Source organism: Amia ocellicauda, chromosome 17, assembly GCF_036373705.1.
Source record: "Amia ocellicauda isolate fAmiCal2 chromosome 17, fAmiCal2.hap1, whole genome shotgun sequence".
Classification (NCBI taxonomy): Eukaryota; Metazoa; Chordata; class Actinopteri; order Amiiformes; family Amiidae; genus Amia; species Amia ocellicauda.
Window position 1 is genome coordinate 15,717,424 of NC_089866.1, and position 18,310 is coordinate 15,735,733.

At 45.7% G+C, this 18,310-nt stretch overlaps 1 protein-coding gene across 2 annotated transcripts; it reads right to left on the reverse strand.

The window, feature by feature from the left end:
• Positions 1-1,522: 1,522 nt before the first annotated feature.
• Positions 1,523-17,966, reverse strand: ppm1f (protein phosphatase, Mg2+/Mn2+ dependent, 1F). Of its 2 annotated transcripts, none has more exons than XM_066688763.1 (8): positions 17,815-17,966; positions 16,732-16,991; positions 10,729-10,841; positions 8,819-9,018; positions 7,906-8,094; positions 6,657-6,800; positions 5,983-6,076; positions 1,523-5,369 (listed from the first exon to the last, which is right to left on the reverse strand). In XM_066688763.1, exons 2-8 carry the CDS (start codon positions 16,902-16,904, stop codon positions 4,930-4,932), a joined length of 1,353 nt encoding a protein of 450 aa, XP_066544860.1. In that variant the 5' UTR covers positions 16,905-16,991; positions 17,815-17,966; the 3' UTR covers positions 1,523-4,929. The 2 variants fall into 2 exon arrangements, with proteins under 2 accessions (XP_066544860.1, XP_066544861.1); XM_066688764.1 differs by having other exon boundaries at positions 17,790-17,954.
• Between the last annotated feature and the right edge of the window lie 344 nt (positions 17,967-18,310).

An 18,310-nucleotide genomic window follows, 5' to 3' on the forward strand; every position in this document is an offset into this window, starting at 1 on the left:
TACATACAATGATATTTGTAATTATATATATATATATATATATATATATATATATATAGTATGACGGATTTGGTGCGAATTCAGTAGTTTGCAAATGAGCCTTATGCAGAGTAAAAGTATTCTTAAAATAAAAAAGTGCAGTACTATGATCAAAGAAAAAATAAATGACATATCAAGTGTTTTTTATGTATTATGATTTTTACCATAAAACTCGTGTTGACATACATTTTAAACAAAACCCACGCCCCTCAAATTGACCAATTGTCATGTCTAGATGTATTTTATTATTATTATTATTATTTATGTTGTTGTTGTTTTAATTGTGTTGTTGAACACAATACTTTCTCCAAACACAATTGAAAAAAGTATTACAGTAATTATTACATTACTCCCCGAAGGATAAACCATGCTCAGCTGAACCCACTTCAGAAGTGACAGATCACAGTGCACCAACATCGCTTCAGACACTTGTCTTTATTTTTTTTGTTTGCATGCCCCCACCCACTTTTTCTTTCTTTCCAAAGCGTTTTAGCATCAGTTCAATTGTTCCAAAGCCTCCACCTTGCGGCTCAAAATCCACCCAGCCTCTGAAGAGGTTTTGCTTTGTCTTTTTTCTTTTCCAGAAATGACCGACTTATCTGCTTGTTTCCCCTTGTTACAGGAAATATGACTCAGAGCTTTAGAGAAGTCAAACATGATCGTGCTGCAACACCCTTCCCACTCTCCCTGCATCCAGGAGCTAGACATCACTGTCAGTCATCTCCCAGACAGAGAGCTCCGGATGCCCCCCAGTCTTTCAAAGAGCACAACCACATTCTATCTGCATTTTGGTGCTTCCACCCCCCAACCCAATTAATCAATTAATTGTATTCATGCCAATACAAGATTAGTTGGTTAGAAAATTGGAACATCTGATGCACCTATCATTAAGAATATTGTGGCATTGAATGTTTTTGAAAAATAAACTGTGATTTAGGCTACCAGCCTACAGTGAAAACTTATTTTACTACATTAACAGGAGTTTTACAAGTAGGATTACTTCCAGGAAATCTCCACTGGGGGCTAAAATCTATTCGTTTCATTTCTTTGAGCAGCGGCTGTAAGTAAGCACAGGCTCACATGTGCAGAATCGCACAGGGGAGTTTGTTATCAAAGCATTTAATTAGATGCTGACAACAATTAGCAGAACACGTTAAGGTTCACGTCAATGCTGAACCACAGCCGGGAGAACACATTTATCTCTGTTGCTGCCCCCGAGTGGTTCAACATAATATTGCCAGTTTAACAGACAGTTTGGCTCTACCCTGAACAAGTCAAAAACATCAGATTGTAATAAAGGGAGAAGATATAGGAGATTGTGGTTACTTTTAATATACGATGGGGTGGGGGGGGTGGGTGGCATTGCATTAAAAATAAGACTTTTGGGGAGGTAACACAAGAGCATACACCTTGATGTAACACTTTACTGGTACAAATCAGTTCTGTAAGGGATAGCAGTACATGAACCAAAGAAAGCATCAGCTGTTGCCATAGCTGAGGTTTAATATGGATTTCAACAATAACAGGTTATAGTGGTACAGGCAAGGAAAATGGCAGTTTCGTGGTATTTAGCATGGTTATACATGGTATTAAATGGTTACAGATGCTTTATAAATTAAAAAATACATATGGCAATTTTCCCTCCTGCTGGGCCTTTAGAAAAGTAATGACATTAATACTATTCAGTACCTCCGCACAGGCTACACTGCACATAGGGAAGAACAGAAGAACACACCATACAACTTGATGCGATCTCCTCAATTTACAGTCCAAGCAATACGCAGAACTCAGATAAGGACTGCTCATCACACAGGACACATCTTTGTCCCAATTCTTGCACACGATGTTGTCAGCATCAACAGGCCTCGGTTTTGAAGCTCTTGTCCCATTCCGAAAAGCAACACCTGGGCCACGCTTTCACAGAGCGCAATCTGACGCATTAACATACATCATGTGTGATGGTGCGTTTGGCCTCACAAGAGCTGCAACAGGTCTTTGACATGAAGCAGTCCTGCAAATGTGACCTTCGGTGTAAACCAGAAGGTACAGATAAATCTGAAGTATTAACGATGTGCATGTAGATGCACCAAAGCCCATGGGTGTCTGGGGAAACTCCTCCAGGGCCACAGGAAAGTGGCCATACAAGTGGCATTATGGGAACATTGAGAGCCACGTGTGTCGGCAGAATCCTTATTCTTCCAAGCACATCAATAACACAGCAGGCCAATAATAACAAGTTACATATAAACATAATACCATAGTCTTTATAAATACAATGTAACAAGCAACAAACACAAAACTATCAGCACTAAGTTAATGTATTTTCGGGTTGTTCTTTTTTTCCTGCAAATTAGATTTTAGCAAGCAATGCCTACTTGGAAGAAATACATGTAACATGAATACAGTCATTAGCAGATCTGGTTAAGGCACTTAAAAAGATGACCTGTATTAAAATGGCTTGTAACAAATCATTTATATTTTTAACTTAATGATGTATATATAATAAATGTTAAATTAAACACACCTAAGTTTAAATTAAAAAATACAATCTACCCCCCACCCGAATGTGATGACACATGGGTTTTGTATTTTTGAAAATGTTAAAATACTCCTTGATAATCATGTATTACCAACACATATCACGCATACATTCATAAAACATTAAAAAACATACAAAAGGAATATACTGAAAGATTAATACTGTATAAAACCTACACTGCAAAAAGGCTTGTTTAGATACTGTGCACACCACACCAAATGGTGCAAGAGGTAAACCCTGTGAGGGGATGTTTGTTTTTAATTCCAAGGCATTTAGGAAGACGGCAGTTGGTTGCACAATGGTTGTTTGGTAACCTCAACAGTTCAAAACAAAAAGACAAAATACAGGAGTTGAACCACATAATCCCCCTCTCAAAACCCAGTGGTGCAATACTGCCAAAACCAAACCCTCTCTCCCTCTCGATGCCACAGAAGAGAAAACATCCAGAGCGATGCAGCCGTGATCTCAAAACCAGGGGTACCTTAGCCGTAGCAAACAAGGCACAGAGGAAGACAAGCCGAGGACGGGCCACGTCAACAATATTTTTAAAGGTCAAGTCATACTGTCTGACCTCTGTTGCTCCGGAGTTTGTGTTATACCGGAGACGGGCAGCTCCCGTCATGCCTGGCTGGACTGCTGTGGGCTGTGGACCTACCCTTCACAGAACGAGAGAACTGGGGATTTGCCTTATCGTCCAGGTAACATTCAGTAAAAAGAATTTATGGGGACAGAAATCAGCTCGCCCTGCAGCCCTGAAAGTGGGCGCCCACAGTGGGATGCCACACCCCTACCTTGTGTCATTACGCCCACAGTCTGTGCAACTCAGTTTCATGGCCTTACCAGGATATACTAGTATCCAAATGCTTGATTAAAATTAATTAAGGGCCAGATGACCAAATCTGCCATACAAGTCATGAATGCAACGGCTGCTGGTGTCCCGTCTCTGTCAGAGATCAGCATAGCACTATGGGGATTGTGCTCCCTGGCAGCCACTCTCTCCGAGCTTGCCAGATACAGATGCACAGCATTAGGAAACAGATATCACAGCAGCATTTCCAGCAAAGTGATGTCACCAACCTAGCATTTCCGATCAGACGAAACGTTGACATTGGCATGGAGCCGTGCGGGGATGAAAGGCTCGGGCCCAGATCTGTTTCCAGATTAAATTCTTGTCGATCGCAGAATATGCAGACTCCACATTACTGTGCCACACTTCCAATCAAGTGCTGCCCAGTCAGACTCCCCTGCAGCACAGAGCGTGACTCTCAGATGAACTCAATTCAGACAGAGGACAAGGGACCACAGCAGCTCTGGAGTCAAGGCAACACTTAAAAAGCCAATAATGACAATCAATATGTAAATATTACAGTGAGCGGTCTGGAAGAAATTAATATCAGATTTAAAACTCATAATTATTTAAAAACATTATCTGATTGTTCCTTTAGTGGCCCTATTATTGTGTATTAGCTGTTACTGTTACTTAGCATTGCAGATCTAAATATGCATGGTATTCAAACACTTCAGACACTTCCCTTACATGTAACCCATTAGGCACATAACACAAGGCATCGTGTTCAATTACAGCAGAGCTACAGGCCAGGTGTAAGTCAAACACATCACGCCAATCGCTTATCTTTGGTTCTTCTCAAAACAGCCCCAGCTCTTTATTTTATAACACTGTTTTTGATCTCTCTGGGGTTCCTGAGGCACAGAGAGACATCAAGGCTGCCTCTGCTGCGCAAGAACAGAAGTGTCATTAAGCCTTTTCCGACTAACCTGACACATTTAGGGACAGAATAAAGGGAGTTATTTAAAGCACAGCTCACAGATCACAAGGATACCAGACAAACAAACAAAAAGCTTATTAAAAAAACAAATACACATACACACACACACACACACACACACACACACACACAAGAACACCAGCACAGTATAACAAAGCTCTCACCACACGCATAAAGCATTATTAAATCGGTCTCTGAGGGAGGCCAGGCAATAGTAACTGGATGCTGAAACCTCTTAGCACCTCAGTTCACAGACGCAGGAGGCAGCTCAGTACGAGGCAACAGGCAGGGCTGTACCCCCCCACCCCTGGTGCTGCAGATTTGTCTCAGTAACACACAATCGGCATATAGTTTACATGGCTGCCTCCCTGCGAGACCAGGAGCTGTGGCCAATAACCAACTATCGCAAATGACCAACCACTGCAGTTATTCGTCACAGTTACCGCAAGAACACTTATTTCCAAAGGTTGGCAACAGCGAGCGAAAACAAGCAGTGCAAAAGCCAGAAATCCTGCGTTTTTTTTCTGTGGTTCTCTTTTCTCATTCTAAACAATTTTCGTTTGTTTATTGGCTTTGTTCTTTAGCTCCCTCCTCTGCTTTTCCTCCTGTGCTCCGACTCGTCTCGGCAGTAACCGCCTCCATCTGTCCGCTCTCTCCGTTGTCTCGGAAGAAGACGAACTCGGGCGGCTGGGTCTCGGCCTGCCGCCCCCCTCCCGCCGCAGCCTCGCGCAGGATGTCCTGGGGGTCCCGGAGGAAAACCAGCAGCACGGTGATGTTGTCGGTGGAGCCGCAGCTCTTGGCTCGGGCCACGAGGCTCTGGGCAGCCCCCACACCCTGTCCCCCACTCTGCTGCAGGTGCTCCAGGACCAGCCCGGCAACTTCCTGCGGCTGCACGATGTCAAAGAAACCGTCGCAGGCCAGGAGCACATAGTCCTCCGCGCCGGACAGCGGGACAGTCTTGCAGTCCGCCTCGTTGGAGATGTAGGGCTTCTGGTCAAAGTCACCTGGGCGGGGACAGAGCAAGACGCAGGGGTTATGCTGGACACTCTGAAAAATCTTGTTCATGCTCTGGGCCCTCATTCCACGAAGGCAAAGGAGGCAATATTATTATTGAACCTGTTAACACAGCTCAAGGGGAGTTTGAAATATGAGTGGAGATAAATAAATGAAAGGGGGGGAAAAACAGCACTTTCGGGGGAGGGAGGGAGCAATTTGCATTAATGACTTAATCGTAATTAGAGCTTGCTTGCTTGCGTGATGACAGATGTGAATGTGCTATTTTATGAAGATGCTGTGAAGAGAGGGACCCGAATGCTTGAAGGCAGCGAGCTCCATTAATGAGCTACTTGGAATACAAAGGCAGAGCGGGCCGTGCACGTTTGATCTCCGCCTGAGGCTCGGCCAGGGACTGCTTTGATGTCCTGAGGCCCTGCTTGTTAATTCTAAACACAGGGACCAGCTAAACCTTAAAAAAATATCATAAATATTTCAATACTCAGAAAGTAGGGTCATTGATTTAAACAGAAGAATAGATTAAGGATATAATAAAAATGTAAAATAAAAAATGGATTCACAACACTTCTTTGGGGAGACAGTCGAGTAGGCTAGTGCACTCACCGATCGCCCTGGACACCGCGTATGTGCCGTTGACCCTCCAGCATCCCATGAACACTATACAGCCGCCCAAGTCCTCTATCCGTCGCTTCTCGTCCTGCCAAGAGGGACAAGTCAGCATTCCATTTCCCACGCAGCATAAGTATCAGCGAGATAAACATGATTAATTAACAGCATATACAGCCCGATATATTTATGGCCACAGTATGCCATCTCGCTCGATACAGCCTGGGATGGAGAAGTGCCTGACAAACAGTGAGGCAGCTGAACAAACAAATCAGACCACAACACGCCATGCGATGGACTCTCAGGGTGTGCGGCACAAAGATATCCATTCAGCCGTTGCCTATCGCTCACCACTCAAGTCAGGTTGTGGGAACTGCCACAAAAGAGAACAGGCCAGGAAACTGACGATACAAGTCAGATACAATTAAATAAAACCTAAAACTAGTGAGATTGTACAGAGGTCTTCTAAAAATAAATCCTCCAGATATACACTGCAGGCTTTCACTCGAAGGATGAATCAGGTGCATTGTTTTTATCCAATATAAACTCAATACCTTAATGAAATGGCACTGACTAGAGAATGAGAGCACTTTGATTGTGTGGTTGCCTGCTTCCATCTGTTCCAAATCGAAACTCCACATTCTGAATTCTAGCGGCGCGGTGTTCCGTACCTCTCTCTCAGGCTTGTGGGGCTCCATCAGGGTGACGGCCTGGCCCTGTCGCACCAGCATAGCCTGCGAGTCGCCCAGCCAGGCCACATGGAGGCGCTCCCCTTCAATCAGCACAGCCAACCCCGTACTGCCACAGCGTAGCCGCTAACACACAGACAGCCAGAGAGAGAGACAGCAGTCAGGATCTTCTTGTGCTCCGTTTCTACTGGCGGACATGTCCAGCCCCAGACGCTTAAACCGGCGTTTCCACTGGCTTAAGTGTCTTGACGCGTCCGTGTTTTGTGGCCGGTTAACTGTCAGCTGGCAGACGCGGCCGTAAGCGTCTGTCACCCCACTGAGGAAATACTTCTCTTTCAGAAGCGGAGATGTGTGCTGGACTTGTAGACACAGGGAAGAGATCAGATACATTATGTCGGAAGATATAATCTCAAGTGCGGTGTGGGATCACAAAGAAATTACAGGTTTATTAGCAGCATGGAGTGAAATCCACGTACAGAAACAGTGACTGCTTACAGTTAATATCCGAGTGTATTATAAACTTGCCGAACACAGATTTCACCGGACCCCGGTGCAGTGCCGTGATATTTTATTAATATTTTATGAACAACTGAACGCTGTTTCAGGCTGTCATCTTGTGAATGGTGTGCAGCCCCGCAGAGACAATCAGTATGAAGGCGAACACGCAAAAAGCGTCGTTTGCAGTTACAAATCTGTAGAAAGGGTGAAAGTTAATGGAGTCACATTGTGCCATTTAAAAGACATATATACTAGCACAAATGACGATGATAATAATAATAATAATACGAAATAGCAAATATGTATTGTTATTGTTGCACATGGAAATGTTTTCTTACAGTAACGTAATGCTTATCTGAATTTAATGTTGTCTACACACATTTAGCTCTTCCTAATATCTCCGGCACGGCACAGCCACTTAAGCCAGTGGAACCAAGGCATTGGAGACGCACACGCAGAGTACTTGAAAGATATAATTCAGAAACAAATGGCGGTCGAAAACCTTTTCATTTATCTTGTTACTGTAATTGTATGGTCTTTTCCATTGTGTATATTTTAATACATTTAGTTTGAGCTTTGTGGAAAGACTTTAGAGAACAATCAAATTCAGACAAGCACAAGCAACACTTTACAATAAAGCCCCAACCCCTAGCTTGAACAACTGTACTAGTGTGCCAAGCGCTGGTAGAAGGATTCCTAAAAGTTCAGTGTGTAAAAAACAAAGCCCACTCACATCTCTTTTGGCTTTCTCCCTGAACAAGTCGTCCGTGTGAGCAAAGGCCTTCTGCAGAGCCATGGCAGGGTCGCTCCGCAGCGCCTCCTGCTGGCCCAGGCTGACATGCAGGTGCGTGGCGGCGAATGTGGCTGCGTCCACCCCACCGTGGCCGTCGAACACCGCGAAGTATGCACGCTCGGTGTTGTCCTGGGGGATGAGGGACAGGACACCAGAGGTTCACATTCACATCTTAGTCACGCAGTGGGCATTTCTCAGGAACACCATCTCCTCCAATTAGCGTGAAGACCTGCCTGTGGTTCACAGCGACAGGCAGCACACAGACTGGCCTGTTGTTATTGCAGCAGTCTGAGCCTATGGAACAAGTTAGACCACTGGTGCGTGAGACAGACAGCTTATAGTAATGCTGGGAAACCAGGGGACTCACTCACTCACAGAGAGACTGCCTGCAACCAGCCCCAGACAGCTAGATAAATACTGATGCTTCGGTTGCTTACATCTGCTTCACAAACGATGTGCCTACACATCTAGCGCACTGACCAGCAGACTGTGAGAGTTGTATTTGCATCTGAAATTATGTAGCTATACGTTTGTTTATCCGTATATCCTCTTCTTTTTCATTTGCTCTATCCCTGCAACTAAAAAACTCAGGAGCTCTTTGTGCAGGAAGAGAGACCAATGGGTTGGAGCCTAAATGATAGGCAAGGAGGCTTAGGGTAGAGATTAGAATGGTAGTAGAGATTAGGGGTTAGAGTAGAGATTAAAATGTCAACAGACTTTAGATGTTAAAGAAGACATGTTAGACAGCACCAGCACCTTCTTCTGTGGGACCAAGCCAATACTGGCCTGGGAATCACCGCATTAGGGTTGGAAGCTGAAAGAAAAGGGGGATGCGGGGAGTTTGGGCGGTTACCTGCAGGCCAAGCAGTCGGTCGAAGTCGCACAGCTCCACGTGCCGGTCCTCCATCTTCCGGCGTGTGTTGCGGATGGCGTGGGAAGAGGTGAGCAGGTAGCGCCGTCTTGACGGGACGGGGGGAGGCTCCCACTGCCACGCGCTGCACACCTCGCGCAGTCGGTTCAGGAAGCTCCGCTGTAGGGGCTCCGACTTCAACACTGCACCGCACGAGAGGAAGACAGACAGGGGCTGCTGTGACATTCACTTAACAACCGAAATGTTGTAGCAAACATAACTGCGTGTGCCTTTCGTAGTGTTGTAAATGTAAAGCACTGTGTGTTGATTCTTGAAACAAAGTCTCTGAAGAGTAGCTTTCTCCTGTTGAGCTTCAGATGCAATGCCAAAAATGGACAGTAGAGGGCAGGAGAGGGCTTTCTATTTCACTCCAAGATATTTAGCATGGTCTCAGTAAAACAACTCCAGCACAAGCTAAACACGATCTACACAACAGCTTTTCAGGTTCTGCCTTTAAATTGGGTGTAAGGCGCATTAAGCTATACAATGTGTTGGCAATTTGCCTTTTTCATAGTAATCTTTTTTCTTAATCATCCAAATCTCCACTTACAACAGATAGAACTATGAAATAACTTGTACAATAAATCCTTGTTCTTAATATTGAATAAATATTCAAAATACAGAGATTTGGCTTGAACCATGAACCATTATATAACATCCATAGATTACCTATACCATTTTAATCCCTAACAACAGCCCGAACCCATGAAAATCTACACCTAATTCAGTTAACTCCGTAGAAATGGACCAAAACGTAACAGTGCTTTGAGTTTACCATGCACTCATGATATACATTGTATACATGCACAGAAGACTGCACGAAAAGTGGGTGCACTGCAACACAGCAAGCCTTCCTCATGTTATGGCTCCATGTGGAGTCAGTGAGCTCAGCGGTTCTGCTGATTTTTGCAGTACAATCCAGCCAGTTGATTTAGATAATTTTATTCTGTACCAGATGCACACTGGCCCTAGAGGGCACTGTGACTATGATGTCAGTAGTGCCATACTTTTCTACTTTTACTGGAATTGCCCCCGCATAAAATCACACACTTTATTTTGCGCTTGCTCTTGGCCAACATCACCCTACAATTCTTGAAACATGTACGCTCCTGTGACCACTGTTCAAGTTGCCCTGGGTAAGGGCGTCTGCTAAGGACGTTTAAAATACCAAGGCGCGCCCTGACCCAGCCGTGAAGCGAGACCCTTGGCTGAGCACCACCCCTCCTTGCTGGGCTCGGTGCTGGGGGAAAACAACATGGTTTTTGTTCATCTTTATCCACAGCTAGACCGTGTCCAATCTGGCTGCAGAATAACAGAGCTAATTATGTTAATTACCTACTGCTCTAATAGGAACCAACTGTGATAGCCTTTGTTGGCACTGTGGCTGGCAGGATACACGAGGGGCAGGCTGAGCTGGGACAGCTGGCACTAGGAGGGTTCCCAAGCCCACTCACAGGGCATGTTCTGGGTGGAGGATATGATTCCCAATAGCTACTCTATGCCCCACAGTGCCACCTCCATAATCCCCCTCCCCCCCCATTGGCAACAATTAAATAAGCAGCTCAGAAAGAGATACAATCAGAGATTCCATTCTGTCCTTCTGTCTCTCTCTCTCTCTTTCTATCTCCTCATCTCTCCACCTCCCTGCTGGCTCGAACAGAAAACATTCCCCATTCAAGTGGCATTTCCTTCTTGCTGGCGAGAGCCGCTCTTGCTCAAACAAGAATCAACCGACTTCTAAACTCACGGAAGATGCAGCACATTGTATTTTAATGTAACTGATTTGCACTTCTCTGCGTTTATGATGTGATCTATTTGTTTTTAAACCTGCAGTGGCACAAGAGGGCACTCACAGTCACAGTCCTGCTCGGGTGCTGGGCTGGTGTGGAAGGAGGACAGGTCACTCTTCAGCAGCTCAGACACAGCGGCGTGGGACAGGGCGGCACCCAGCGCTGGCGGGGCATTCCTGGAGGGGACAGAAAATCCAGAGGAGGGGGTGTTAATTGTAACTGCATTGCCACACCAACACCCCCCCCCCCGTCGAGCCCACAATGTCCTTGTGTTGCACAGCTTTCATCTACAAACAAATGACAAACATTACACAGTACTTTTTTTCTTGTTCTCTTGCACAAAGAATTGCAGGGCTGGAACAGACTCCCCTGCGTGCCTCCATTAGAAGTGGAGCTACAGAAGATTATGGTATCATTTAGCATCAATAGATAATGGAAACACTAGTGGCTGCAAGATTGTAAATTGTGAAAGATTTTGTACCCCCTATATGAGCACAGACACTGGAGCTTCAGAAAGGAGGGTGGATGGAAGGGTCCAGTAGATACTCCCTCCTTATACTGAAGAGCCAGGGCCTTGGAAACAGTGATCATATAGATCAATTCAAGCAACAAGTCAGTTCAGTCTTGAAGAGCCACCAAACAAAACCTCAGGAAACCAGCAGCGATTCAGGTTTTGTTTTTGTTTTCACAGTTATTGAGCTCCATTAGCTATGCATGAAATCTGCGGTTCTTTCAACATCCCATGCGGTTTTAAGGCAACCTGTTTCCCACTGCCTGCAGCCAGCAAGGGTGAGAGAAATATGCAGGTAGGAGTACCCGAAATGGATCAAGAGCTGGGAATTTCAGCATGACCGATCTTGCCTGTAGGATGGCTGCATAGTTTAAAAGTGGGTGTGTGCAAGACTCGATACGAAAGCAAGGAGGAGAGACACAAACTAAGAACATGTAAAAGGTTAAAAAGAGAATTTTAAAGCACAAGAGCGAGACAGAAAAGAAACAATTATAGAAACTGTTCCAGTAAGACCTCTTAATTAACAAGAGGAGCCCCACACATTGAGCAGTGCTGCTGGATTACAGGAAGAGCAGACAAGCAGAGAGAAATGGAGGAATGTGTGGTGGAGGGAGGAGAAAGGGGGAAAAGAGGGGGGGTTGTCTGCTTGAATTGAATTCTCTGCAAAGTTTCCACACCAGGCTTTCAAAAGATCACTCATCTTAAGTTAAGCTTCTATATCTAAATAACATCTGATCAGGGCACACACTATTTGGCACACTCCACACTGGTTCACATTAACAACCATCACAACATAAGGACTTTTGTTTTTTCTTTTGTTTACAGTGAGAGGAGGCTGCTCTGCAGTACCTTTGCTTTTGAGTGCGAGAGTCACTTTGCAGTGAGACCTATGGCAGATCGACACAGTTGGCGGGACAGTCTGCATCAACCACCTTGTCTGGGCAGTGTGTCCCAGCTTTCCCATGACTGCGACCATTGCGTGGCAGCCAGGCGGCCGTAGTGGCCACAGGATCTGCAGTTTGTTTGGACAGCGACACATGGCGGGCCTCTCTAGCTGCAGAAGGACTGGGGTAGACCCCTCCGGAGCACAGCGAGGGGGCCAATCAGTGGATCTGAAGGGAAGCAGCTAGCAAGCTGGAGTGCAAATGGTTCTCTCCAGGGCTCTCGGGAGCAGATGTCAATGAGGTCGGGCTGTGATCAAAACCAGCGTGGGGCTTTCCAGGGGGGGGTGGGCAACACAGAAGGAGGCGTTTAAGAGCCGTTTCAATAGTCTGGTGATGTGCAGTCTCAACAGGCCCACAGCATTCAGAGAGTGAAAGAAATGTTCCACAAAACACCCCCAGCACACGTAATTTAAAATGGATGTACATTGTACTCCCTCTAGTTAGAACCTTGTGTCTTATGCATACAATAACGCAATCTGAAAAAGAGCGTATCCTATGTAGTTTTGAAAAAGTCCCCTCCAGACATTTAATGCTATTGCACAAACTAAGGAGAAGCATTTTGATTACTTTTGGTAAAAACAAATTCTCCACTCAAGCCAATACAATTGCACAATTGCCAGCAGCTGTACAGATCAGCAGGGCAGTTGTCCATACAGTGAGGGAAAAAAGTATTTGATCCCCTGCTGATTTTGTACGTTTGCCCACTGACAAAGAAATGATCAGTCTATAATTTTAATGGTAGGTGTATTTTAACAGTGAGAGACAGAATAACAACAAAAGAATCCAGAAAAACACATTTCAAAAAAGTTATAAATTGATTTGCATGTTAATGAGGGAAATAAGTATTTGACCCCTTCGACTTAGTACTTGGTGGAAAAACCCTTGTTGGCAATCACAGAGGTCAGACGTTTCTTGTAGTTGGCCACCAGGTTTGCACACATCTCAGGAGGGATTTTGTCCCACTCCTCTTTGCAGATCCTCTCCAAGTCATTAAGGTTTCGAGGCTGACGTTTGGCAACTCGAACCTTCAGCTCCCTCCACAGATTTTCTATGGGATTAAGGTCTGGAGACTGGCTAGGCCACTCCAGGACCTTAATGTGCTTCTTCTTGAGCCACTCCTTTGTTGCCTTGGCTGTGTGTTTTGGGTCATTGTCATGCTGGAATACCCATCCACGACCCATTTTCAATGCCCTGGCTGAGGGAAGGAGGTTCTCACCCAAGATTTGACGGTACATGGCCCCGTCCATCGTCCCTTTGATTCGGTGCAGTTGTCCTGTCCCCTTAGCAGAAAAACACCCCAAAGCATAATGTTTCCACCTCCATGTTTGACGGTGGGGATGGTGTTCTTGGGGTCATTCCTCCTCCTCCAAACACGGCGAGTTGAGTTGATGCCAAAGAGCTCGATTTTGGTCTCATCTGACCATAACACTTTCACCCAGTTCTCCTCTGAATCATTCAGATGTTCATTGGCAAACATCAGACAGGCCTGTACATGTGCTTTCTTGAGCAGGGGGACCTTGCGGGCGCTGCAGGATTTCAGTCCTTCACGGCGTAGTGTGTTACCAATTGTTTTCTTGGTGACTATGGTCCCAGCTGCCTTGAGATCATTAACAAGATCCTCCCGTGTAGTTCTGGGATGATTCCTCACCGTTCTCATGATCATTGAAACTCCACGAGGTGAGATCTTGCATGGAGCCCCAGACCGAGGGAGACTGACAGTTATTTTGTGTTTCTTCCATTTGCGAATAATCGCACCAACTGTTGTCACCTTCTCACCAAGCTGCTTGGCGATGGTCTTGTAGCCCATTCCAGCCTTGTGTAGGTCTACAATCTTGTCCCTGACATCCTTGGACAGCTCTTTGGTCTTGGCCATGGTGGAGAGTTTGGAATCTGATTGATTGATTGCTTCTGTGGACAGGTGTCTTTTATACAGGTCCTTTAAGAGAGTGCTCCTAATCTCAGCTCGTTACCTGTATAAAAGACACCTGGGAGCCAGAAATCTTGCGGATTGATAGGGGATCAAATACTTATTTCCCTCATTAACATGCAAATCAATTTATAACTATTTTGAAATGCGTTTTTCTGGATTTTTTTGTTGTTATTCTGTCTCTCACTGTTAAAATACACCTACCATTAAAATTATAGACTGATCATTTCTTTGTCATTGGGCAAACGTACAAAATCAGCAGGGGATCAAATACTTTTTTCCCTCACTGTTGCTCTGCAAAGCATTGGATTAGATTCCAGACATTCCCAAGGGTCTCTTTAATCTTTCATGAGACACAGAGAAAAACACACCACAACCCGCCAGGACTCCATAAAGTAACATCTGCCACTATCTGCACCTGTCAGCCATAAACCCGGCCTGCGCACAGAGAGGGACACACACACAGTGGACGGAGGACAGAGACAAGGCCCTAAAACACAGCACCTAACCAAGACAACGACTGATAAGCATGTTGCACACTGTCCAGGACAAGGGTTCAGCAGAGGAAAGCCCTACAGAACATTGCGCACAAGCTTTTGCTGTGGGTCAGTTTTCAGTAAACTGGTACTTTGCATTTGGGCAATTGTCTAGTAGGTCTGTAATGTGAATAATATTTTTGCTTAATCTAAAATATTATTGCTTAATCTTAGATCCAGTAAAGCGTGTAAACAAGCTGCTACAGGAACATTGTTCAAACTGCTCACGGGGGGTAATGATTAATGACCCCCCTCCCACAGCAAACATCCTTTAGCTCAATGAGAAGGCAGGGCTAGAGCACTGGACCTGGAGACCCCAGCACAGTCAGGCCAAGGTACAAAGAAGAACTCTGAAAGCTGATTCCTTGGTTAGCATAAAATCAAGAAGCAAAAAATAGTCAGAAGCTGCCTCTTGTTAGTCAAAAGTATGTGTGTGAGTGTGTGTCCATCTGTTTTGGGATTTTCTATTTTTAGTTTTATCAAGTATAGGATCAAAACAGAGAAACCAGCGAAGATGAAGAAGCAGCCTGCGCTGAGTATTGAGTGATAGAATTGAGACGCCATCGAACGCCCCCTCACAAAGGACCACGCCGGCGATGAATGAGAAACGAAAACTGCAAAGCAGGATGCGAGAGAGGGGAGGGGAAGCGTCTGCTGGATAGACTTCCTCAAGACAACTGAGAAAATAGCACGAGGAAGCAGCTAGCAGATGAATGAATGTCTTCCTCTTGTTACTCATCCCCAGCTCAAACGCTAGCCCACAGACACGTGCCAAATTGAATTTATGTCTTCATATCCGATTCCAATCCAGCAGATCTGTTTTTTCATTCGCGGCCCACCCCACACCCCACGGAACAGTTCAATTAACATCGATCCTAGGTTCTACCTCATCTGCGCCACAGAGTTAGAAGAGGAAATGGGCTGAAAAGCAGGAAGAGACCGAACAATGGTGCACCCGCTCACAGGAAGTCAGAGCAAGGCTATGGAACACAGGAGCCAAGGTTCAGCGGTTACACAGAAACTACACTCAGGTCCTCGGCTTAGCAGTCCTCTCACCCAAATAATTATTATTAAGAAACCCAGCAGTTGTAAATTACACGCTGCAAAAGAGAAAACACACCCAAGTCTTATTTTACAAATAAATATCCAACAATTTCAACTTGATTTTAAAATATGAATCCGCTTTTTTGTTTATTTCTTTTTTCAGATGTAAAACTTGTCTTTATGAAACATTTATGTAATAATGCCCGAAGGCAAATGTACGTTTACACTGCTGGTACACAGAGACTGGGGATTTTGAAGCACTAATCTTCACAATGCTTCACTGTTCCTCCCATCTTGCTGGTCATGATAAGGAAGGCTATCGGGTGTCAGCTGGGTTTCTCAGAGTAGGAATTTGAATAATGCAGAGAGAGCATGTAGACAGGTAGGACTGCGGTACAAACACAAACTGTCTCCATTCCAGCCACAGTGTCTACTGTAACTGTAGCAGCATACCTGAACTCTGAATCTTAAACAGCGGAACGTCGGACAGGTTGTGTACCCATACCAAAAGGCAGAGGGAGGCCTGTTTGGGGTCAGGAGATAGCTTCTTAACCAGCATTGAGGTTGCATTGCTCTTTCTACAGCTTTGGGGTCTGCATCAGTTTGCATTATGCAAATGTGATCCAGGTGCAGTTTAAGATAGAAGGCAAAGATAATCATAGGGAAATGGCTAAGGAGAGAGATGCTGGGGGGCTGGGGGGTGCGGGAGCAGACGATGGATTAGAGGTCTTTAAAATCTGCCACATGCAGAAGCACAGCAGCAGACTTTAGCATCCCCTCTCTCTGGCTTTAATCTGAATAATTTATTTCAAAAGGTCTGTAATGTTGGGGCAATCAGGCACAGGGGACCAGGGATTAGAGACATGGTTTGGGTTGTTGTGTGCCGATTTATGCTGCTCAGCCAGACGGGAGCACCACATTCCACTTCAGACCATCACCACTCAGCCAATTAACAAATCTGATAGGGACGTCAAAAAACAAACTGAAAGGTACATTTAACTTGCAGGAATCTGGCTGTCCATGACTGGAGCTGCCCATGCCTAGACCAGATCATACTCCCGACAATCCCCCCCGCCCCCAAACCCTCAGGTTGCCGTATCTCACCTGGCTCTCAGCAGTCGCAGGGCCAGATCCAGGCTCTCTCCCTGGACTTCAGCTGGGCTGACTGTGCTGCTCAGGGGGCTGAGAGGCAGGGGCTCCTCGGGGCCCAGTGGGTTGGGGAATTCCTTCACAAACTCCTCCAGGAAGCGCTGGGCCGCCTCTCCCTCGGTTCCCATTGTCACTTTGCCTGCAGTGGCTCCTTACAGTGGCCCTGGGCGACTCATTGAGTTCTGGGCCAGTCAGTACAGGGCACCGAGCCCAACCTGCAAGATACAGGACAGGATCACTGTGTGCTAAAATCAGTGTTTGGTCGGTTTCTTATGTCAAAAGACTCTCGGGACTATATCAGAGACAGAACCTTAGGTTCCATGTATACACACTGTACACTGAATTATGTTAAAATAAGGAATATTATGCGCCATTATGTTGTACGTGACGTGCAGGGGGTAAGCGAAGATTAACCTATAATTCTAAAACAATATTGGGGTTTAAAACATCATAATTGTTTTCCGAATGCAGAGACAAAAAGAAAGAAAAGACACGCCCTTAACCATGTCCCCAAATATGCCTCTTCTAGCTGGGACGCGTGTTTAGCAGTAGGCATTCCAGAATCCCAATTCTGCACAAAATTAGCAGTAACCTTGGCAACAGCGCAGACCACAGGTGCGCACTGCCGCGACCAGTGACAGCGACACCCGTGCGTCCGCCACCCAGCTGACCAGAACTCAAAGGTCCCCAGTAAACTACGGGTCCTATACAATGACTTGAGCAAAGAAGCAGCGGTAATTCCCACGTATCGAGTCATCTATCTCCAGCACGTCTCTCCACGCGGTGTTTTAATCAGCCTGTCACCACTAATTAACAGGCCCTCAGCTGGACTTAAAACAGGACGTCTTTCCTTTTTCTTGTCACTCCTGCCAGTTGGACAGTCCAGCAGCGCTTTCGCGGCACTGGGTCGCTCCGCCAGACACGGCAAACAAAACCCACCTCAATTTAGAAAGCACTAACAGAACTATGTCAGCCATGCCACAAACGCAAGTCAAATGCAGGCTATTTCAAACCTCAGCTGTGGCTTTTTTTTCCCACCTCCTTGGCGAAGTGCAGCAGCGCAGTGGAGCTCCGGGGATCCGCGAGTCGCGCACTCCTCATCTGCGGGTTTGCAGACCGTGTCTCCGCTGCCCGACACCCGCACCGCCACCCCGCCTGCCCTGCGGCCCCGAGCTGCAACAGACATGCGCCTTCGCTTCGGGTTCCTACACGGGACAGTCCAATCCCGCGCAGCCCGGCGCGCATGCGCAGTGAGAGCAATGCAAAGCCGCCCTCCCGTGGCCGTACGCACGCAGCATTTGGGAAATGAGATCAGTTTTATCAAAGAGAGTATCAGAGCTTTAAAAATGTCCAATTGTAAAATAGTATGGGCCAGACAGGCAAATGGGGACTCGGAAACAAATATCAATAGGGATAGTAGCACGTAGGTTATGTCCGTTACCATGTTTTATTCCTAAATTCAGCTACTACAGCTACTTTGATCACTGATATCAACCTGCATATTACCATAAAATAATAGATATCCAGTAATATC

What these genes read in the sequence shown, in the direction of transcription:
- ppm1f (XM_066688763.1), bottom strand. Translation starts at nt 16,904, where the DNA reads ATGGGAACCGAGGGAGAGGCGGCCCAGCGCTTCCTGGAGGAGTTTGTG. An exon ending in CTGCGACTGCTGAGAGCCAG is followed by an intron (nt 10,842 to 16,731) that starts GTGAGATACGGC and finishes TGTCCCCTCCAG; the next exon opens with GAATGCCCCGCCAGCGCTGG. An exon ending in ACCCGAGCAGGACTGTGACT is followed by an intron (nt 9,019 to 10,728) that starts GTGAGTGCCCTC and finishes CGTGCGGTGCAG; the next exon opens with TGTTGAAGTCGGAGCCCCTA.